Source organism: Rhyacophila brunnea, unplaced genomic scaffold (assembly GCF_057557595.1).
Source record: "Rhyacophila brunnea isolate RB1 unplaced genomic scaffold, BYU_Rbru_1.0 scaffold_12, whole genome shotgun sequence".
NCBI classification, from domain to species: Eukaryota; Metazoa; Arthropoda; class Insecta; order Trichoptera; family Rhyacophilidae; genus Rhyacophila; species Rhyacophila brunnea.
In genome coordinates, this window is record NW_028232774.1 from 30051794 (window position 1) to 30076092 (window position 24299).

Sequence of the window (24299 nt, forward strand, 5' to 3'; positions counted from 1 at the left end):
TTTCATTAAAAAATATAAAAAATAACCTGACTATAATATAATAATATAATAAAGATTAAAAAAGTATGTGATATGTCTGAATACGCAAAAATAGCGCACATAAAAGTATGGAGATAAAAAAAAACAACAGAAGGAAAAGAAAAAACACCAGACTGAAATAATTGCGAGACAGGCACTGGCTCTGTCATACTCTTTCTGTTATACGCCACCAAAATTTTAAAACTTCTCCATACATTTTAGGCATAGAAATTTATAAAAATGTATGAAAAAGTATTTTTTTGTCACGTTTAACAGAAATGTGTACTCGATTAGATTTAATACCTAGAACTGTAGGTATTCACGAAATGTCAGAAAAGTACGTCTTGATTACAATCAACCTGTATAGCTACATTTTATGTTGATGAATACAATTAAATTTCAAGACAACATAAAGTCGAACTTGGTTATTACGAGGAAGATGGGACCGACTGAATTTGCTTGTTATAAGCGTTACTCGTTATATCAGAGAATAGGTATTTTTAAATGAGCATGTCACATTACACAAAAAGCCGAAAATAAAAAATTTGGAAACCATCGTAAAAATCCCCGAAACGAGCATGGCATTCATAAACTACAAAAGAAGTTGTTTATTGTAATTAACGCTGGTAGGTACCTACGGACTTCACAAACCTTGGATTTTTCAACCATATGCGTGGATACTTTTTTATTATTGTCGGTGAAACACCAATAAGGTAGGTACTTAGACACTTTACTAGTGTCATAAACGTAATCCGACCCCGGCGGCATCCTGTCCAATCGGATTTTATTGCTTAGGGTCGAAATGTTTTAAAACGGTCGACACATTAACAGTATTTTAGCTCGGTATATCCGATAAGTTGCTCGTTATAACAGTGAAAGAATTAAATGTATGGCGAAAATCATAAACCAATTGTCAACAAATGTTTCGTTATTACATCCGAGATCTCGCTATGTCAGAGATCGTAATAACCGAGTTTGACTATAATTATTTTCGTAAAAGTTATATACTCCGTGCCGCGCTAGGAACTCGCGTCTGAATCCCTTGCTGATTTTTTTTTTCATATATTGTTAATTTGCTTAAAAATATTTTTTATCTGAGTTACAAATAATATAAATGCCAAATAAAGTTATGGTAATGTATAGTGTGTCAAAATTATTACCTACCTTATTTTACAAGTATTGTGAAATTTATTATAAAATATGTCTATTTTAGTGATTAAGTTTGATTTGTTTTGTTATTTTGACGCACGTTGAATATTTATCTGTCTATCAAAAAATTCAAATAAATTTCATAAAACAAAAATTTGTTTTTATGGTAACATGTAACTTAAGCTTTACAAATTACACTCCGTTACCATTTCGTTCCATTCCGAAAATGTCCCCAAAAAAGTTGAACGTTAACTATTTTTCATTTGATTATTAAATAACGAAACTTATTTATTTTTCCAATAAAATTTAGTAAAAGTGATTATTGTCTTTAAAAAAATAGCAGAACGAACATTGATTGGTTTTTTCAAATACTAAAGGAAAAATGCTCTGCCATTATAGACATAGGGTAACGGAGGGGAACGAAATGTGCCCAAGAATTAAAATTCAATAATATTTTTTGACTATTTGTAGTTTTATTTTGAAGTGTATGGTTTTTTTTAATCTAATAGAGCTCTTTTAAGTGATAAAAAGTGTTTCATTCATGTTTTAAAAGCTAAGTTTCGTAGTCACGGAACGGAAACTTATTATGCCCAATTTCATAATAAAAATGATATAAATATTGTATTAATCAATATTTTGCTGAAAAATTGCTATCACCAATTCAGCAATAGAACAAGGAATCTGCTAGCTATATAAAAATGGTTAATTTGAGTGAAAAAATAATATTACCCAAATTTCAAACATGTACAAACTTTGGCGAAAATGCCCAGGTACGTATTAGATTTTTTTTTTAAATACGACGCCCAGTGAGACTCGAACCCCCGCCACAGGATTCGCGCCAATGTGCTACTACCAACTAGGGATTCCAATTCCGGGATCCCGAGCTATTTTCGATACCTGTGAATCCCGGGATTGATAAACATAAAATAAAAACATCCCGAAACTTTCGGGATTAATTTTTTTTATCAATTTTTATAGAAAATAAAATAAAAACGAAAATATAACAGAAAAAATACTTTTAATAACAAATAACTACATTAGAAATAAACTGAGTTTGAATGAAGTTTAAATCAATCTCGGAACCTAATTGAAAAAAAACCACACTGTAAAATAAGCAGTTATGTAACTAACAATATGTGACGTGTTATATTGTTTTCTTGCATATATGGTACTAATTGATTATGTCGCATTTGCCAAGTAATTAGTTAACGTAAATCGTACTCATGCTTGTTTTTTTTTTACTGATTTATAATGAATAATATTATAAAAAACCGGATTCAAGGCTTACTTATTATCCTGAAAGAAAAACTATTCTATGCAAATATATTATATTATTAATAACTTGGTTAACCTTGCAAAACTACCTCGCTGTAATGGCAGTCTCGGATCCCAGCTGAAAAACCATAGTAAAAGAGCAGTTTTCGCAAAATGCATTTCGTGTGTTTTACTGCAGTTTTTTGCATAATTAAATAATATGCATACTATACATATTGTACAATCGTGCAGCTGCTTAGTTTTTTTTTTTTTTTAATATTTCAGATACTTTTTGCAAAATATTAGTCCTACTTATATATTATTATAATTTGTACTAAGTATAGGAAGTACCTGCTTAAAAAGTACCTAAGTACCTACTAGGATGGTTTAATAAGTAAGTTAATTGGGCAGTAGGTATTATATTGCCCAAATACAAAGTAAAAACAATTCAATGGAATTTATAACTACATTACAATATAATATAATGTCCGTATCTGCCGAGGCAGCTAATGTCCAACCTAGGGGTGTAGTTCACCCTGCATTTATACACGAGTCTAACGTCGTAACGTAACTAAGTGAGGAATGAAATGATCTCTACACCAACCAGATTTGTGAAACTATGGACAATCTCAATACATTTAAACGTTGGGTTTACCGCCACACTATTGCATTTTGAGAGTCGGTTTATCATCTACGAACAATGCTGTAAGCTAGTGTAAGCGAAAGGAAAATAACGATATATCTTAAAAATTGAAAAATGCACAAATATTAAAAAGGATCAGTCGAATTTAACACCTCTGCGCATATCTATTCTATACCAATGGGTCTATTCTATACTTATCGAACACTAAAGTGATAAATAGTATCAAACTTAGGGTAGGTTTGTATCAAAATATTAGCACTTATTGTAACAATTACACGAAGTTGGTTTTTATTGTTGCAATAAGTGCGATATTTCAACAGCAGCAAGATAGGTGCTGTTAAAATATAGCACTTATTGCAACAATAAAAACCAACTTCGTGTAATTGTTACAATATGTGCTAATATTTTGATACAAACCTACCTTAAGTATGATAATATTTATTACTTTATCACTTAAGCGGTCGATAAGTATAGAATAGACCCACAAGACTGCTTTCGGCCGCTATCTAGGGTAGGAAAGTATTAGTACTTATTGTAACAATTACAATAAGTGCTATGTTTTAACAACACCTCTCTTAAATTTTAGAGTGAGATAGACAGTTTTGATTGTTCAGACGGCTGATAATTGTAATTGTTACAATACGTGTTAATATTTCGATACTTTCCTACCCTATTTAGCTGCCGTGAAGGCCGAAAGCAGTCTTGTGTTTAGAATAGATGCGCTGAATCCATACAGAAACATTGGATTTCCCGTACAAAATAATCCAAAAAACAGTCCTCTTTTAATCTTCTAAGTAGCGATTTTAGACGACTCTTCTTCCTTTCGCACGCAGAATGATACTATTGTGAAGTGGATGGTTATGATAGCAGCGCATAATATATTCTATGCACAAGACTGCTGTCGGCGGCTATCGAGGGTAGTTTTTTATATTTCTGTTTTGATGTAGGTATTATAAATTGTTACAATAAGTGCTATATTTTAACAGCACCTCTCTTGGTTGTGCTAAATTTTAGAGCGAGATTGACAGTTTTGACTGTTTAGACGGCTAACTTATTATAACGATTATAATACCTCAATACAAAATAGGATAAACTACCCCCCTATAACGAATAGATGCGCAGGAATGTTAAATATCAGTAGTGTATTTTTGTGTTCATCGACTGTAAAGCATTTAGTAATCCAGCAATATCTCTTTTTAATTACAGATGTGCCCGAAAGTAGATGAGCCGTCCGAGATGCCAGTCGAAGAACTCCTCGGCTCTCTGACGACGTACAACGGCACCGGCGGAGGCGAGTCGACCGGCCTGACGCTGCGGACCAGCGCAAGGGTAATCAAGAAGATGCGGTTGGATTCGACGCCGGGCGCCGCGGCGTCATCTCCCTCAGGTGCTTCGTCGACGCCGGCGATCTCTTCCACTGATGCCGTCGATAAAGGTATCGAGTAAAATAATAATCAATGCAATTTCGTTCTTATTTTGTGTATGGCGAAACAAATGTGATTTTATGCATGGCTTTTACGGGCGGCCTACACGTAGCGAAAGTCACCTCTAAAACGTAGTATTATAATGATTATATTATAGTCGTCGAAAACAGCGTTTTTGTAGCTACTTTCTATGCGTGTGGACCGATCCTAAGTCAATTAGTAGTGGGCCACAATTATATTGCAGTTTGTAAATGGACTACAACTCGACATACATAAATTATCCGATATTATTAACAGTGTTCAAAAGCTTGACTATACAGCATTTTGATGGATTGGAAGTTTATAATAAAAAATACTTCGCTTGTATGTTTCCCATCATGGGGCAGAGGTTATCGCGCTTGTCCTCAAATTGGTGGGTCGCGGTCTCGTATCCTACGTATGTCAAATTAGCAAGAGTTTATATTTTCAGTCGGTATGTGTATGTATTCGACTCCACAAGGCATGAACTGGATAGGTTGGGCAAATGGCTTGAATAATTATTATGTGTTTATTCGAAAAATATTGTATTATGGCAAAACAGTGATTGACCAATTAAATAGCAACAATATATAAATTATCTAAAAGTTCTCGACTTGAATTTTGGACGAATGGTTTTGTTGTAAAAATGCCGGTTACAAATTAAAAAAAATCCTTTGGTCTGACGGTGACATGTCACCCAAGCAATAGCTGAAAATTATGCTCATTTGTATAAAAGCTTGAACTTTAGCATGACGCAAAGGGTGATTTTTAAGATTTTGAGCCGCTTCAAAATTTATCCACGAGGCCCTAAATTCCAAGATGGCGGGGAAAATTTAAATTTTCTATGATTACTCTATGATTTGATTGATTTCCAGTTTAGGCATGTATTTTATTGTGCTGAATACTAATTCGAAGTTAAAGTTAACACATTGTAATTGGCAGCCCTTAAAATTCCAAGATGGCAATCATAACGTAATATTGTTTAATAATAATGAAAAAATAACCTACGTGTAAGCAACCCCTATCTTTATATCATCCGTTTTTGAAGGAAATTTGCGGAATTTGGAAAAAAAAATACTTCGATCGGGCTTCACACTTGCTAGAACAGGCCCTGGATATACCTGTATATCTTGCTATCTTGCTAAAAATTCATTATTTCATGCAAAATTCGTTAGATTTTTCGAACTATGCCGCTGGACTACATTTTTAAAATATTTTTTATTGACATCAAAATATGAAAAGGTTCGCCACCGGCCGGGCCGGTCTACATTTTAATATATTGTTCTATATAGGAACGAAAATTGTTTGTTTGATAATAAGTCCACCGATTTTTTTTCTCCAAAAGGTCATTCAACTAAGTAAAAAATATTATCAGTGTAGTCACTTCAGTTTGGGTTGTCGACCTAAAAAATAAATTACTCATCACAATATTAAATTTGCATATCTTTTCACTATATAACGCATTCACCTGTTCACCATGAATGTAACGCTTCAATTTGCTTCCCATGTTTATGCCATAATATTATTTTACTCTATAAAACTGGTAAATTATTATAAATTGTGAGCGAGTTTGTTTTATATTTACGGCAATTTTATGGTGACTTTATTGTTGTGTATCGTGTACTTTACGTAGTTTTTGTTATACCTTGAAATTTGAATGCACGTGACTTTGATGAGTAGATTGTGACTGTAGATTCGTACATATTATTATTTTATTTATTTATCTACCTACAATATATTATCGTTCATTGTTAGGGTCGACATTAGTTTAGTTGGAATGTTTAGATCAGCGATTTCCAAACTGGGAGGCGCAGAGGGTTGCAAAAGGAGGCGCAAAAAGTTTAAAATAATTAATGTAGGTAGTCACATGTTTGCAGTTTGCAAATGTATAGTTTATAAAACGGCCGCTAGTTATAAACCATATAAAAAACAGTCCTATAATAGGTTGTTTGCAAACCTATCTGAAAATATGGAGATTAATTTTATAATACCTCACTTCAATACTATTGTGAAGCGCGCTGGCTATCTCGTGAAAAAATTAAATAAAATGATCAAATCATAATGTTGAAATTTGAGGCTATTTTGTTTAGGAACGATAATTTTGTTGTTAAACTTTTCTATTTGGTTGAAATTTAAAAAAAAATGAGTGAATAAATCAATGCAAGGACCACTAATGCATTCACTGATTTAAAAAGACAAAGTGAAGGCATTCATAAAAAATTGGAGCTTTGGAAAAAATAAATTCGCCATGTTTTCACTTTTAAATGATTTCGGCGCCAGATATATTGAAGCAAACAAAAATCTATTTACTGAGTTCTTGGTTAGTTTGCTAATGCACTTTTCACATTATTTCATTAATAGTAAAAAAAAGTCTGCTTTGTTTCAGGACTATTAAATATTTTAAATATGTGGTTGTGCGTTGCAATTTGACTTGATACCTATATGATGATTAATATACTTAAATGATAACTCCTTTAGGAAACACTATATTAGAGCACCACACTGCCCTTAACCTCAATGATAGGTAGGTGGGCCCGCCAAAGATCCTGGCCTGGGGGCCAGCTTCAGGATGTGGGGCCCATGATAGAATCCATTTGTCAATGAACGATGATGAATTTGGATTGACTACTATTGAAATTGATTGTGCTAATAATCGAGCACATTCATCGCATGAAAACCAAATTAATTTAAAAATTAATATAGTATAAGTAGTAAAACCTTGTTTATTTTTATATATTTTTTAAATTCTTGTATTAGTTATATTAGTACATTGTTGACTATTTAAAAAGGTTATTTAATGAAATAAAGGGGGAGGCGCCAAGATTAGATTTTTTTAAAGGGATGCGTAGTAACATAATGTTTGGAAACCACTGGTTTAGGTACTCCCACGAATCATAATATACCCGCTATCACTCTGGCCTTCCCCATTCTGAAATTCGCTTTGTTCAATGCAACTCCTCTCTGATCGGCCCAAGTCCAGTCACTTTTAGTCGGGAGATTTTGATGCTTTAGTCTTTAGTTTATATTGGGTTACCCAAATAAATCTTTAGTCTTTAGTTTATATTGGGTTACCCAAATAAATCGTAGACTCATAGCGGTTGTGTCGTATGCGCCACACTCTATATTATTTATTGTAGGCTCCAAATATCGCTGTCAGAATTTTTATTTCGAATTTCGAGACCGTTTTCAGACTTATTACTGATTACCCAACGTTCTGATCTAAATGTGAGGACCGCCCTCAGCAGTGTTTTATATATCTGGATTTTAATTAATTTAAATTTAATTTTGAATATTTATATCAGACGTAAAATGCGGGAAATAAACGTAAAACCGGGAGATGTACTATAATTAAATAATAACAGTGCTGTAGAAACGCAATTAGCGGGTAGGTAAACGTGAATTCCGAGCACGTAAAATCGAGGTTCCAATACATGAATTATGTTTTGTTTTTTACATAGGTACTATCATTTTTATAGTAATAATGTGACATAGAGTTGTACTGAATTTTTGTTCAAAATGTGTTAAATTAGTTATTAAAAAAACACACATGTCAGAATCAATATTTTTTCATATAGGGAAAATCGTCTTTTTAAAACTTCTATTTTGCTGTTACAAGTCAATATTGTTGAATATTATAATGACATCGTTGATAATACGAGGGTGGGTCAATAATTACTTAGAAAAAAGCATTAAAACAGTTTTTATTTTTGTATTTTTTTTTTATTTCTCAACATAATCTCCTTGGAGCTCAATACACTTGGTTAGACGTTTCTCAATTTTTTTTAAACCGTCAGAAAAATAAGTTTTCGGAAGGTCCTCAAAATAAGCATTTGTCCGATCGATGACTTCTTCATTTGAAAAAAAACGTTGTCCACTTAGCCATTTTTTTAAGTTTGAGAAAAGGAAAAAGTCACTGGGGGCTAAATTTGGCGAATACGGTGGGTGGTCGACCAATTCGAACTTCAATTCTTCAATTTTAGCCATTGATCGTAAACATGTGTGAACACGGGCATTGTCCTGATGAAAGAGGATTTTTTTCCTGTTTAAATGAGGCCGTTTTTCTTCAATTTTGTTTTTTAGCTGGTCCAATAAAGATGCATAATAATCCCCTGTTATTGTTTTTCCTTTTTCCAAATAGTCAACGAAAATAACTTCACGTGCATCCCAAAATACAGTAGCCATAACCTTACCAGCTGATTTTACGGTTTTCGCCTTCTTTGGACATGGTTCGCCTTTCGCAATCCACTGCTTTGACTGTTCTTTCGTCTCGGGAGTATAGTGGTGTATCCATGTTTCATCTACAGTCACAAAGCGACGAAAAAATTCATCCGGATTGCGTTGCATGAGCGACAACAGGGCTTTAGAGGCCACCACCCTATTGCGTTTATTGTCGACTGTGAGCAAACGCGGCACCCATCTTGCAGAAATTTTTTTCATGCCCAATTTGTCATGTAAAATAGAAATGACGCTACCTTTTGAGATCCCTGTAACCTCAATTATCTCACTCAACTTTAATCTTCGGTCACTTAACACCATATCGTGGATTTTATTGATCATTTCTGGTGTAGTCACCTCTACAGGACGTCCTGAGCGTGGTTCATCCTTTGTTGATGTACGACCACGTTTGAATTCATTTAACCAGTTATAAATAGTTGCAAGTGAAGGAGCAGATATGCCGTGAACTAAATCCAACTCATTTTTTATTTACTTTGCTGTTAACCCTTTTATATTAAAATGTTTAATAACAGCTCTAAACTCAATTTTCTCCATTTTTGTAAACAAGCAAATTTTTTTTTTTTAATGTACGAGAAACACACAACAACCCGACCAATCTGATTGAAACTTCGCAGCATACTGAATCGGTAGTGCCGCTGCATGAAAACAAACCGCTTACAGTACTAGTCGCGCCACCTGTCGGCTTTTCTAAGGACTTATTGACCCACCCTCGTAATAATTAGTGATTGATTGATTGTCTATTTATTCGGAGTCAATTTTGAATGTTGATAAATTGTTTACTAATTTTGGTTTTGACCCATAGCATATCTGAGTAATGCTGCTTACAGACTTACCAAAATAATTAAGGGGGATCCTTATACCAACAGAGGAACCTAGCGGAAAAATACGAAGCTTGCGATTTGAGACATTTTTTTGATAATTTACAATTTCAACTGTATAAATATGTATCTGAAAACATTAAAAAGATTTTTTTCAAGTCAAAGATAAACTTACAATAATTGTAAAAAAATATAATAAAATGTGAATTTGTTGCAGGGTCCCATCTTATTATTACATTATATTTTATGGTCATATTTATTATTAAAATTTAGTTTATTAAGTTTTCAATTTTTCACCGTGTAGATTTTTGACTAATTCATCGTTTTAATATTTTTTATATTTATTTTAAAAAACATTGATTTTTATAAAAATATAAATGTTTATAACTTGAAATCCTTTTCATTTATATCAAATTAAGCTTCAATATTGGGACCATACCTAAAATAAAATTTGAAATAAATAAAAAGGATTTCATGTCATACACATTTATATTTTTATAAAAATCAATGTTTTTTAAATTAAATATAAAAAATATTAAAACGATGAATTAGTCAAAAATCTACACGGTGAAAAAATGAAAACTTAAGGGGGGACATGCTCAGCGTAGGTCAAAATGGAGCCTTTGTTCTATTTTCAAAGCATGATCCTGGACATACCTTAAACGTTGTAGATAATCTATTTGTATAATTTTGAAGCCTTATTATCCTTTATATTTATTTTAAACATTTGATGACTGCATAAAGTATTTTTATTACATAAAATAGTATTCTTTTAAACCTCTCGCTCTAATGTTTTAGAATATAGTCATATTTCAGTACATGAATGTACAGTGGTGTTGAGATTTTTTACATTTATTAATTTTTAAACGCATTTATAAAACCATTAGTATAATTTATGACGAGATAATTTTAGTAAAATATTTACGATAAAAAATTATATTGATAATCTCTGTGATCCCAAATTTGACAAGAATTAGGCATTTTATTATTAAAAAAATCGGCAAGATTAACACATTTTAAGATAATTCTAAAGATACTAATTATAAGCTATGTCTTTGACCATTTAAGTGTGATAAACATCTTACGAATAATGATTGCTTTATAATAATTATTGACCAAAGAATAAGGTAGTGTTTTTTTTAAATACGCCATTTCTTTTGGCATTCCCCAGTGGTTAAGCTACAACATACGGCCGTAGCCATAAATTGACAAACTAAAATTGAAGTAGGGAGTAAGATCATGTTAACGCGCGTGTTTGAACATGTACCTAACCAAAAAAAAAATCTTTTTTTTTTAAAGGGTACATGTTCAAACACGCGCGTTAATATAATTTTTTATCGTAAATATTTTACTAAAATATCTCGTCATAAATTATACTAATGGTTTTATAAATGTGTTTAAAAATTAATAAATGTAAAAAATCTCAACACCACTGCACATTCATGTACTGAAATATGACTATATTCTAAAACATTAGAGCGAGGGGTTTAAAAGAATACTATTTTATGTAATAAAAATACTTTATGCAGTCATCAAATGTTTAAAATAAATATAAAGGATAATAAGGCTTCAAAATTATACAAATAGATTATCTACAACGTTTAAGGTATATCCAGGATCATGCTTTGAAAATAGAAAAAAAAGCTCCATTTTGACCCACGCTGAGCACGTCCGCTCTTAATAACCCATTTTAATAATAAAAATGACCTTACAATATAATGTGATAATAGACGGGACCCTGAAACAAATTCACATTTTTTTACAATTGTAAGTTTATCTTTGACTTAACGGCCCATGTGCTCGTCGTAGGTCAAAATTGAGTTTTTATTGTATTTTCAAACCATGATCCTGGACACTCCTTAAATGTTGTAGATAATCTATTTTTATAATTTTGAAGCCTTATTATCCTTTATAGTTATTTTGATCATTTGATGACTGCATAAATTTTTTTTGTTACATAAAATAGTATTCTTTTAAACCTCTCGCTCTAATGTTTTAGAATATAGTCATATTTCGGTACATAACTGTGCAGTGGTGTTAAGATTTTTTACGTATATTATAAAATAGTATTCTTTTAAACCTCTCGCTCTAATGTTTTAGAATATAGTCATATTTCGGTACATAACTGTGCAGTGGTGTTAAGATTTTTTACGTTTATTAATTTTTAAACGCATTTATGAAACCATTAGTATAATTTATTACGAGATAATTTTTGTAAAATATTCACGATAAAAAATTATATTGATAATCTCTGTGATCCCAAATTTGACAAGAATTAGGCATTATATTATTCAAAAAATCGGCAAGATTAACACATTTGAAGATGATTCTAAAGATACTTATTATAAGCTATGTCTTTGACCATTCAAGTGTGATAAACATCTTATGAATAATGATTGCTTTATAATAATTATTGACCTAAGAATAAGGTAGTGTTTTTTTGAAATACGCCATTTCTTTTGTCATTCCCCAGTGGTTAAGCTACAACATACGGCCGTAGCCATAAATTGACAAACTATAATTGAAGTAGGGAGTAAAATGATATTGACTCGCGTGTTTGAACATGTACCGTTTAAAAAAAAAATAAAAAAAAAGAATTCGGTTAGGTACATGTTCAAACACGCGCGTTAACATAATTTTACTCCCTACTTTAATTATAGTTTGTCAATTTATGGCTACGGCCGTATGTTGTAGCTTAACCACTAGGGAATGACAAAAGAAATGGCGTATTTCAAAAAAACACTACCTTATTCTTAGGTCAATAATTATTATAAAGCAATCATTATTCATAAGATGTTTATCACACTTAAATGATCAAAGAAATAGCTTATAATAAGTATCTTTAGAATCATCTTCAAATGTGTTAATCTTGCCGATTTTTTGAATAATAAAATGCCTAATTCTTGTCAAATTTGTGATCACAGAGATTATCAATATAATTTTTTATCATAAATATTTTACAAAAATTATCTCGTAATAAATTATACTAATGGTTTCATAAATGCGTTTAAAAATTACTAAACGTAAAAAATCTTAACACCACTGCACAGCTATGTACCGAAATATGACTATATTCTAAAACATTAGAGCGAGAGGTTTAAAAGAATACTATTTTATGTAACAAAAATACTTTATGCAGTCATCAAATGTTTAAAATAACTATAAAGGATAATAAGGCTTCAAAATTTTATAAATAGATTATCTACAACGTTTAAGGAGTGTCCAGGATCATGGTTTGAAAATACAATAAAAACTCAATTTTGACCTTCGACGAGCATGTACCCCCTTAAAAAAAAATCTTTTTAATGTTTTGAGATACATATTTATTAATTAATACAGTTGAAATTATAAATTATCAAAAAAATGTCTCAAATTTCAAGCTTCATATTTTTCCGCTAGGTGCCTCCGCTGGCATGCCTCTCCCCCTTAATCGTATTGGGTAGTTCATGGATACATGTTTATAAAACAAGGGGAATTCAAACAGCACACATACATATAAATAAACCTCCCATCCTTACTAAATGCCCTGTACCCAAACATTTTCTCATTTTTGTCATTTTTACTTGCTTTTGAAACTAATTAAAACATCTCGATTATTTGAAATTTCAGACATCCTCTCATCAGAAATTGACAGGCCAGAGAATGACTCCGGAATCGCTTCTTCAATCAATACAAATCCACTACCGTTTGAGGAGAAAGACTATCCGATTGGAAAGACAAAATCTCGCATGCCGAAAGTACCGTGGTCCACGCATGAAAAGAACCTCTTCTTCAAAGGTCTGAATGAGTTCGGCAAAGACTTTGATGCCATCACGGCCTACATCTGCAGCAATTTGAAGAGGAAGACTGGTTCTGTTGCGCCGGCCGCCAAGGCTAGGCAACAAGTCAGCCACTTCTACTACAGGACCTGGCAGAAGATCTCCAAACACGTACAGTTTGGCAGTAGTGAGTAAAAGTACATTTATGAAGTTGAGCTAGATCTAGATACAATAGAAGTGAGTGGTTAGTCCACAAACATACATAATCAAGGTGTATTAGTATCATAACATTTTGATCGTTAGGTGACATGGTAAAGTAGAAATTGATAAATCTAAAAATACTGGCACAGGCCAGTGTTGCCAACCATACTATAAATAGACAATAGGTAGACTTCGACATTTTATACAGATTTAATAAAGTGACTATTTGCTTATAATATTAAATGTAGAATACGACCAACTGACTCTGAATGTTTTATGCAGAATACAAGATCATCCATATGTTATCATTAGGCTTAGGATTCTTAGGTATTTAAATATTTTTTTTTGAGTGGCCCCACAACAAAATATCAAAAATATCTATCTGTTTCAGACAATTTTGAAACATTAAGCCCTATTTGTTAGCACCTATTTTAAAATATTTTTTGATAACTACATATTTTTACATATTTTAGGTTTAAGCACATATTTTCACATGAACACAAAATTAAATTAAGGGGGGACATGCTCGTCGTAGGTCAAAATTGAGTTTTTTTTGTATCTTCAAACCAATGATCCTGGACATTCCTTAAACGTTGTAGATAATCTATTTATATAATTTTGAAGCCTTATTATCCTTTATATTTATTTTAAATATTTGATGACTGCATAAAGTATTTTTATTACATAAAATAGTATTCTTTTAAACCTCTCGCTCTAATGTTTTAGAATATAGTCATATTTCGGTACATGAATGTGCAGTGGTGTTTAGATTTTTTTACATTTATTTATTATTAAACGCATTTATAAAACCATGAGTATAATTAATGACGAGATAATTTTAGTAAAATATTTACGATCAAAAATTATATTGATAATCTATGTGATCCCAAATTTTACAAGAATTATGCATTTTATTATTCAAAAAATTGGCAAGAATAACACATTTGAAGATAATTCTAAAGATACTTATTATAAGCTATGTTTTTGACCATTCAAGTGTGATAAACATCCTACGAATAATGATTGCTTTATAATAATTATTGACCTGAGAATATGGTTGTGTTTTTTTTGAAATACGCCATTTCTTTTGGCATTCCCCAGTGGTTAAGCTACAACATACGGCCATAGCCATAAATTGACAAACTATAATTGAAGTAGGGAGTAAAATTATATTAACGCGCGTGTTTGAACATGTACCGTTTAAAAAAAAAAAAATTTCGGTTAGGTAATCGGTGTTACTTATCCGTGTACTAAGGTCATTTGCTTTATTTTTGAGCTATATTTTATTCATGAGACAAATTTTGTTATATAATGATTTATAGTATTTAATTGACTATGTGTGTTTTTTTATCTATTCAGATGTGAAGAAGGTGGTCCAGGAGTTATATTGCTTAATCAACTACGGAGAGTTGAGAAATCGTCTAAGCACTATGGATCGTATTGGCAATCGTCTTTCGGAGCTGGTGAAGCGCGGCTCGGTTCAATGTCGGATAGCCGGGAAGACGTTGAGGGTGCGAACTCCTGTCTGCCGGGCACTGAGGAAACTTAACAAGCTTGGAGGTTGGTTTTGCCATAAATATTGTGCATTTATTTTATTCCTCTAGACTTCGAGTTAGCGTCAAAGATTATTAGTCGCGCCAGCATTCAAGTAATTTAATTTACTCATTCTATTATTTTGTTAATTATTGCCTTTTGACTTTGGAGTGCACGAAATACTTAATTTGTGCCTACACTTTAAGTATCCTTTCTTAGGGAAAACCGAAGAAGCCAAGTATTAGCAGTAGCAAGGGTGGAGGTAGGTTATTAAGATCCGACATAAATAGTTCACAATAAACTTTCTGAGTCATACGTATTTGTTTTCATTGAATTAAGGCAGTTTCGGGTTATCTCACATTTTCATAGTTTCAAGGAAATTTGAGAAAACCGCTGTGGCATCTATGACATCAGTATTACAAATAATTTAATGTTATTTTTGAAAAACATTTTTATATACAGCTATGCCATCTAAAATCATTGGAAAACCTTTAAATTGTAAATTGACATAATTTGAAACATGGAATGTCATATATGAATGTACTGAGGAAACCTAGGTCACGTGAGAAATGACATCGTTTCCTATCATGGTAATTGGCTGTAGTGGAGTTAACATCTTCTGTTTTACACTCGGAGGCAAAGTTAACAATGTTTGAAAATGACTCATTTTTCAAATAATTTTCAAACCAAACGAAATTATTTTAATGTCTACTTACTTGTAGAGCTTTAAAAGTAGCATGAACTAGCATTGCCAACTCAATACATGCCAAGAGTGGAGTTTGCTTTTGAAACTATGTACATATTTCATATGGGCTGGTTATTTTGCCGATCAAGATACTTACTTTTCAGATACGTCATATCTACACAATATTTAAAAAAATTTGAACTATAAACATAATATGTTTTAAGCAAAAAGTTTGCACAAATAATCAGGAAGTTTATTGAACTTTTTGTATTTTAATACTTGATTGAGAGCGACTCCGGAATGTTTTTAGTATGTTTGATTTGATAACCATAAAAAAATGAATCTCAGAGTACAAGTGTGAAGTTTCTGCAGTGCAAATTTGATCATTATCCTCAGTAACCATATGATCATCCTCACTTTCAGATATCAAGGTACCATCTCCATAGACAATGGCTCTTCATCAAAGTAAAAGTTAAGAGTAATTATTGTGAAGAACGAGGTAATCTGTAATCTATTGCATTTTTAGAATGGGATGCACAACTTCGGCTGCCCACAAAGATATGTGTAGTCGGCATCCCGAGAGACGAAGAGGCTTGGGCACGAGTTCAGTCAGCAGCTCAGAACCCTCGAGTTCTCGCCCCCGCTGCACCTTCCTGCCGACTCACCACCATCTTAGCTCTGCTGCAAAGACGGTGGCAGTCCTCCGCCGATAATGCTGTATCCTTTTGATTTATTATGTTAACAATATATTATCAATCGTTGAAAATTATGATTATAAATAATTGTATCGATAACTAAATTCATCGTTGATATCGTATCGACTACTGTAGACTGTGTTACTTTGATTTATTTTTTAATTATGAATTTGGGGTGGCTGACAAATAAATGTCACTGCATTCATAAGCGGTATACTCGCATATTTTTTTTGCACAGAATATACCAAGTGTATTGACTGTTCAAGCAACAAGAAAATGTTTAAATTTCTATATTGTATTCTTGCACATGCATGCTTGCTATAATTCAACATATCGTCGTTGAAACTAGAAAATTGTGTAACTCCAAAAACACTACTTTACAGGAGAGACAAAAAACATTATGGTTTCCTATACAAATGTATGGTTTTGGAGTGAAATCATCCATGATTTAACAATGATACAATTTTTCTGGAATTACAAAATTTGCAAGACGGATAGATATTATCAACGGCCACTAGATGGCATTCAAAGTGAATTTTCGATTAAAACGGAGTTACACAATTTTCTAGTTTCAACGACGATATGTAGCAGAGACTTGCACAAGTTTGAACTACATTGTTTTTGTTGACAGTTCAAGCGTAAACTGGCAATGTGTATACTATTCTATTCTATACAGGTCAGGTATGCAGTTACTTATTTACTTGTTACGATTCCCGATTTCTCCCGATTCTCTCCCTCTCCCAGTCCCGATTCTACGGTTTTAAAGGGAGCCTAAAGAAAAAACGTTAAATGCGGGATATATAAAAACATTTAAAAAAAAAACTCGTTTTTCTCCTGGGTTTTTTTGACGTCTTAAATTATTTTCAGTTTCTCAGCTAGAGTTCTAGTTTTCTTCATGGAGGGCATTTTAGTTGCGACTTATAAAAATTCGTGATACAAGATGCGAGGCAAGCCTATTATCTGTATGTATCATAAACAATTCTACGGAAGCGAAATGAAAAATATTCAACAAAAACGGTAAATCGGGATAATATTTGTGTTGGGACCATGATAATTAGACGATAGATCGAGGAAAACGATAAAAAGGGGGGAACGGTTAATGCGGGATTATTTAACATTGTTCTTATGGGTGTTTGGCGGGACTTTCAAAAATGAACGATCCGTGCGGGAAAACGATTTATGCGAGAACGGTAGATCGGGATTCCACTGTAGATATGATTTGGCAGTGAATTCATTTTGTTTACAATTAATGAAACTTTGACCTTTGGATTACAGAATACAACTAAATAAAATATGCGATGTGCAGTCATCATCATCATCAGTGGCATAACAACTCAGGGTCGATCCTAACCACATCCAAGAACCCCTTTCATCCCCATATATCCTGGGCCAGTGTCATCCGGGTGACTTGCATTGGCCTCTCTAGCATCCTTGTTGACACTGTCCGACCACTGAAATTTGGACCTGCTTTCCTGGATGCCCCTCAGTATAGTTTGACACTATCCATTATTGCTACATGGCTACAAAGTCATTTTTCAATTTTTTCATGTAATATCAATGAAACTGGAATGATGAATATCCATATATATCACAAAGAATTTAAGTACTACATATTCTCAAAAATAACTTAATTATTAACTCATTGGACGCTGAAGATGCGCGTAACGATGGTGGGCATTATATATAATTAGCATGCTATTTAAATGTGGTAATTAATTAGTAATTATCTAGTCCGCAGTCAATGTGTTAAATTAAATTGATCTTTTCCTTAAATTGTAAAACATATACAGAAAGAATGTCTATCTACAATGAGTCAGGGAAAAAATTCCTTGCGGAAATTTAATGAGCTCAACAAACAAATTAGATACCTCCGCAATCCAAATCTACAAGTCAATCTTGCATTGAAAATTGATAAACTTCCGACTCTCAATGCTAATACTCTGAATGCCTCTCGAGATATATCGAAGCTCGTTAATATCATCAGTAATGGAGTAGAAAGAAACACAGAGGTATTACAGTCAAAGAAAGGAAGTAATTTGACTCAAAAAACTGATGATAATGTTGTTTTAAATAAAAATATACAAAAAGTGGCATCCAAAAATGATCCTAACTTAAACAAAGAAAAAGATTTAAATATTGAGGACATTGGAGATGCTTCGTCAAAAAATGTTTCAGTTAAAGTAGAATGTATAAATATTGAGGATGGGGCTAATCATTCGGTTAATTGTGATAGTGCTGTAAACAGTAAAGGTGTTGTGGATTCGATAAATGTTCAGTCATCGCGGTGGAGACAAAAATTAGAGACATACGAGGATCTCAGGAGTTGGCGAGTGCGCTACGGCTCGAGAGAAGTAGTTCTTCACATGGGACCAAAGCCGGGAGTCGGTCTGTATCTTCCCACCGTGAATGTCAACGAGCATATCTCGTCTCAGAGTGTGTGTCTCAATGCTTACCTGAAACGTATGTTCCCTGAAGAGATAGGAAGTCATACTGGGCAGCAAAGTAAGTGGGAGTCATTCTTTTTCGTGTTCAATATTTATTATATTCGTACACATAAACATCCCTGCTAGGCCTAATTGCCTTTGGTCAGCAAGCTTCTTGTCATTATTATGGTGTGTCAATTTAAGATTTTTGGTGTGCTAAAACCAAACTAATTGCAGTTTCTTATCATTATTATTTTATTTCTATATTCGACGGCATTTATGAAATTGTTGGTAATCTCTGAATGACTTAGTAATTATTATTAGTCGCCAGCCGACTCACAGAAACCTATTAACTGTAATAGCAGTGTCTTGGAATACGTCTATTTTGTTCCACAGCAAGTGAGATAATCATGACTACGGAGCACATTTTGGAAACATGCAATATGTATGCCTTACTTGGAGGACTTATTACATGTTGTGTGATTTTTTTTGTACAGACACATGATTAAAAAACTCAATGATCGCACTTTAATAAAAAAATATTTCAATCAATTTCATCGCAACATGAAAATAATGATAAATATAATATATATATAATCATTATGGCGATTATAAAAAAAAACTTAAAAAAAAAGAGGATTTCAAAACAAAACTAAAAATAAAATCATTAAAAACAAATGAAATTGCAGAATATATAAATCACAATGGAACTGGCAAGGCATCAATTTATTACCTCGGTTCCATACCAATTTAAATCTGCAGTGATGTTTGTTATTATTTCGCTGCCAGAGGCGGCAGCGCTTGTACTCATTTCACAAATGACAGTTGTCACACTCCATCTAATTTCTAATATCACAGATTCTTTGTTGTCAATTGTATTATTTCTCTGTAAATCTCAATACCAGTAATTCTTCTTCACTCTTCACTCTAAATTTAGTAAAGTATATTTAAAACATTCGTTAAAATGACAAACATTGGCTGTCACTTGTCCGTGTTACGGAGCATAGGCAATTCTTAAAACTCTTAAGCCGTGTATTCACTAGGGGACAAAATGTCTTTCAACATTGAGTCTCTGACGCTGGAATGTTTCGCACTGTCCCCCAACATTGCACGCAACATATTGTGGCATTTCTACCTGACCCGGTACATGTTGCATGTTATCACTTCGGAAGCAAGCGCATGAGCCGCGCATCCGTCCCGCGTTACATGTTGGCGAGTGTAGATGGGTGCGCAACGTGTCGCTTAACATAGTTACTCAAATATCCACTCTTCTTTCACTTTGTAGTAAGTAGTTCTGCACCCATCACATTTTCTTTCTCTTATGTTTCTATAAACTGCTCGTTAAAATAAATATGTACTCAGCACTGACCGACACAACCTCCTCGGGCGACATTTCTGTGATAATATAATGGAAGTATTGTGCCAATAAATATACATTTACTTGCATTCTTTTCCAGATGAAGTCGGTTTTAAGGGAGGAGGGCCCCGATTCAAAAATCAAAAACGCCAAAGAAAAGACAGCGGTGATAACGAGCCGATGCCTTTGAAAAAGAATAAAAATGAACAAGAAAACTGTGATAAAAATGACATATTCGATATTGACGAGACCGCAAACGATGGCATGGACATGGTCACATTTGCAGATACCAAAAATAGTGAAGGACATACTTCGCAATGCGAGGAAAAGTCCAATGATGACGCTGATTTCCGAGACAAGGACAAAGACTTGTTTTCGGATGATGATAAGTACAATAATGAGACTGACGGCGAAAGTGATGCCGCGATATTGACCATCGTTGAAGATGTAAAAAAAGACCAGCAGTCAGTCAGTTCACCGAAGTTAAAGGTACAGTTTTCCTATTATGAAGGTAGAAGTTTCATTAAATGTTTCAGCATTAAATCAATAGCCGCTGATAGCAACCTTGTGTATAAAATAGTAGCGCAGGAGAAGAATTTTAATCCAAGGTGGTGTTAAGTCAGTATTGTTTTGTACGAATATCCTCACTGTGGCTGTCTTTATATTTGTCCCAAATACGTTGTCGATTTTATGGCGCAAGTAGGAAAGACTTTGTTGTTGACATGGTTAGGGTCGGGCAAGAGAAATAAATCAAACACACTTTGACTTTTATATTTATAGATTATAAGTATGTATTATCCTTTTCTCAGAAATCCTCTGTTACAAAATGTAATCAATATTTTCAGGCGTTAAAACCAAAAAACAAAAAAGACACTTCAGACATGAGAGAAAAGTCACCGTTGGTATCGAAAAACATACTCGATAGTCCAGAAGATCAGAGCGGAAGAATAGGCGCTTCAAATTTCTTCAAAAAAAGTTGGAACAGGGAGCTGGTAATGGAGCAAATGAATAAAGGGTGGAGTGTCTACGACGCTGGTGATTTGACTATAGGAGATTTGTATTTGATGGTAAGTAACTGCCATTGTTTTGTGTACTTTCTATTAAAGCCATGCAATAGTCACGAAATCATCGGAATTCCTCCATGGTGATTAAATCGACTGCCATTATACCCCGTTTACATCTGCATGGATTTACTGTTAACAGTAAGTATTATCGCGGCCATAACAAGAAAATGTACGGGTAAACATGTATTATCCTGCAGTTGCAAACTTGCATGCATGAATCAAAAAAGTTTGGAAGCTTCTGTATTTTCATGCGACAGTAGGGTTTTTTCTAATATTCGCTTGTGCAGTAGAACGATGATAACACTTACTGTCGACAGTAAATCCATGCACGTGTATACGGGGTGTTAAGTTAGTTTCTTTTATTCATTGTATTGTATTTTAAAATTAGAATATACACATTTTTATTAGCCTTTATTACAATAAATATAAGAAAAATAAAATTAGGCATATTGCCATTTATTTGTTTCATTTTAACTAGATAATCGATTTATGTAAGTCATTGGGTTTTGGGTTTTTAAGAACATGAATATCTTAGTTAGGATTGACCATAATAATTATGTGGACATAATTATTTTGAAATAGACTCATATTGTCAATTGACACATTGTTTTACTTTTAGTTTGGCCGTGAATCAAAACTAGAGATGAACTATTGGTGGTCGGAAGCGACTCCACCTCTTTCGCCTTCGGTAATACGGATTCTGAAGCAGGTGGGTGAACAAAATTCAGAGCAGCCCGTTGAACAGGCTATCACCGGCTCTCTGGACACTGTCACTGAGGAAAGGGAAAATTCTAAATCTCTGCAAGTGGATACCCTTCTCTTGTCTCCGACCGGCCAGACCAGTCAAGAATCATGCGAAGCAGATAAAGGTATTTTATATTAGATGACACTAACCACCAGAGGCACCATCTTGATAACTACTATGAAAGTGTAATATTGAATAGTAAATGAACATAATGTCGTAGGTTCGAATCCTGGATCTGGCAAATTCACATATTGTTTTTCAATTATTTGTGTTGGAGTATGGGCCTAATAGGTTGAGCAATTGGCTAACATCCATTGCTCGTAAAAACAAAATCTGTTTATAAAAACCTCTACTCCGTGGAGGCCCATATGATCCTATTAGGATTAGACATGGTCAAAAGAAAAATAAATTTTAACCAGCACATATTGTTATATAAAATATCACCATCATCAGTTGGGGTCATTCCACTGCAGCATGGAGGTCTTTATCCTACTCTTCTCGGTTCCTAGTTCTTTAAAAATATATTCTAAATCATTACAATGTCAAACTAATTATTTCAAGCTTCATGTATTCAAAAACTAAAAGTAAATAATGAATTTTTTCTTTTCAAGGGATCCAACAGATTTTCCGATAACTGCAAAATTTTTGTTGATCCTAACTTTAAATTTAAAAAAAACCTGATATAACCTCTATCAACCGAGTTATATTATTGTACCTACCTCTCCGCGTGCGAATTCATTATATCGTGATCGATTTTTAATAATATTTTTTTGTCCTACACTTATTTTCACATGTGCTACGCGCCAGGAATCATCATAATTAGTGGAATTATGTGCGTAAGATCTTTCTCACTCGCTCACATATAATTAAGGTACAAGCGGAAGTGAAACAAAAGTAAGCCAGTACGTCGCAAGATATGCCAAGCAGGGAAAATCAGATTCTTTTTTGCAACATGGCACAAGATTAATCCAATTTTTTCAGTTTATTGGAAAGTTATATTATTTTTACTCTATATGTATTTGTTGTTTATTTTGATATTCTCGTTTCTTAATAAAATGAGATTTTGCTTATTGCGACCGTGTCCAAAATGTATCCCCCGCGATCAATGGGGGAGGGGTTACCTGTACCTACTTAGATCATATTTCAAGAATTTATTTAACTACATTTGTTGATCTCACCTGTAAATGGAATACATATTATATATTATCAGTTGTGTGTTTTAATTGCAGAAGTGTTATCACCTACTTCAAAACCTATCTCACGTGTGGTTGATGATCCTTTGATATTCCAACTGGTCTCCAAGATAGTGAACAATCCTTCCTCGACTATATCCAATCAGCAACATGTCATCGTAACCCCGCCCAAGAACGTATCGCAATCGGCTCTGGTAGTTTCAGAGAGGGAGCGCATTGTGAATGTTGCATACAGGCTGCAGAAACTGTTGTCCGTATCGCAAATGTACAGCAAGCTGGGCCAGATGTGCTGCCCTTGTGGTCATATCTGCGGAAGCTCGCGGTGCAAGAGGACGTTGCTTACAAACTCGACTGAAGTAAGATATCAGTATCATAATTTAAAAAAAAAAAAAAAAAACTCGGTCTATATTTACAGAAAGTATTTGAATTTTGTTCATCTTCATTATTTTACTGATGGGCTTTTTGGGATTTTATCACCGTTTTTATATTACTGTATGGAAAAATTCACCTACCTCCCCTATCTAGCTGACGCATGCACCGGTTTTGCTGCGCATGACGTTTTTCCGTTTTACAGTAAGAAATTACTTGATCTATCTGATATACCTGATCTTAATAGCCGTTGCTTATTTTAAAATGTTCATTATACAAGTTATGTAAAACGTATTCCATTTTTTAGAATGTCATATTGGATAAGTCAAAGTCGATGGAAACACCTCCGTTGCGAGTGGCACCAGTCAAATCTGTAACGGCCACATTGACGAGTTCATTAGAAACCAAAGGTCAGACTTCATCCATTCAACCGAGAGAGATCTTCCGAGCACCCTTCTCCAGAGGACTCGCGCCTAAGACGTTTTGTGAAAATCCGATGCGAATCTCTGATTCATGTGACGTAAGAGACATATTCAGCAATATATTGTACAATAAATTATATTCAAGCATGTTTATTATTTATTTTACGTAAGTCGATATATCGGTTACACATAAAACAGTAAAACCTTTGTACTGATACTATGACACAAAGTTATTATTAAGTTAATTTGACTCACTCCTTCGCTTCTGGAAGCCATGCAAAAATCATACTTTGA

General features: G+C 33.3%; 1 protein-coding gene across 2 annotated transcripts in view; it reads left to right on the forward strand.

Annotated features, from left to right (window-relative positions):
- crm (cramped chromatin regulator) overlaps positions 1–24299 on the forward strand; it is a 208583-nt gene that overhangs the window by 174453 nt on the left and 9831 nt on the right. For both annotated transcript variants that reach the window (XM_085961139.1, XM_085961138.1), the window contains exons 3-12: positions 4271–4499; positions 13170–13505; positions 14879–15079; positions 16264–16454; positions 18223–18934; positions 20313–20701; positions 21058–21279; positions 21896–22145; positions 23251–23570; positions 23891–24103. In XM_085961139.1, the coding sequence (XP_085817265.1) occupies positions 4271–4499; positions 13170–13505; positions 14879–15079; positions 16264–16454; positions 18223–18934; positions 20313–20701; positions 21058–21279; positions 21896–22145; positions 23251–23570; positions 23891–24103 (3063 nt within the window). The remainder of the gene's footprint in view (positions 1–4270; positions 4500–13169; positions 13506–14878; positions 15080–16263; positions 16455–18222; positions 18935–20312; positions 20702–21057; positions 21280–21895; positions 22146–23250; positions 23571–23890; positions 24104–24299) is intronic.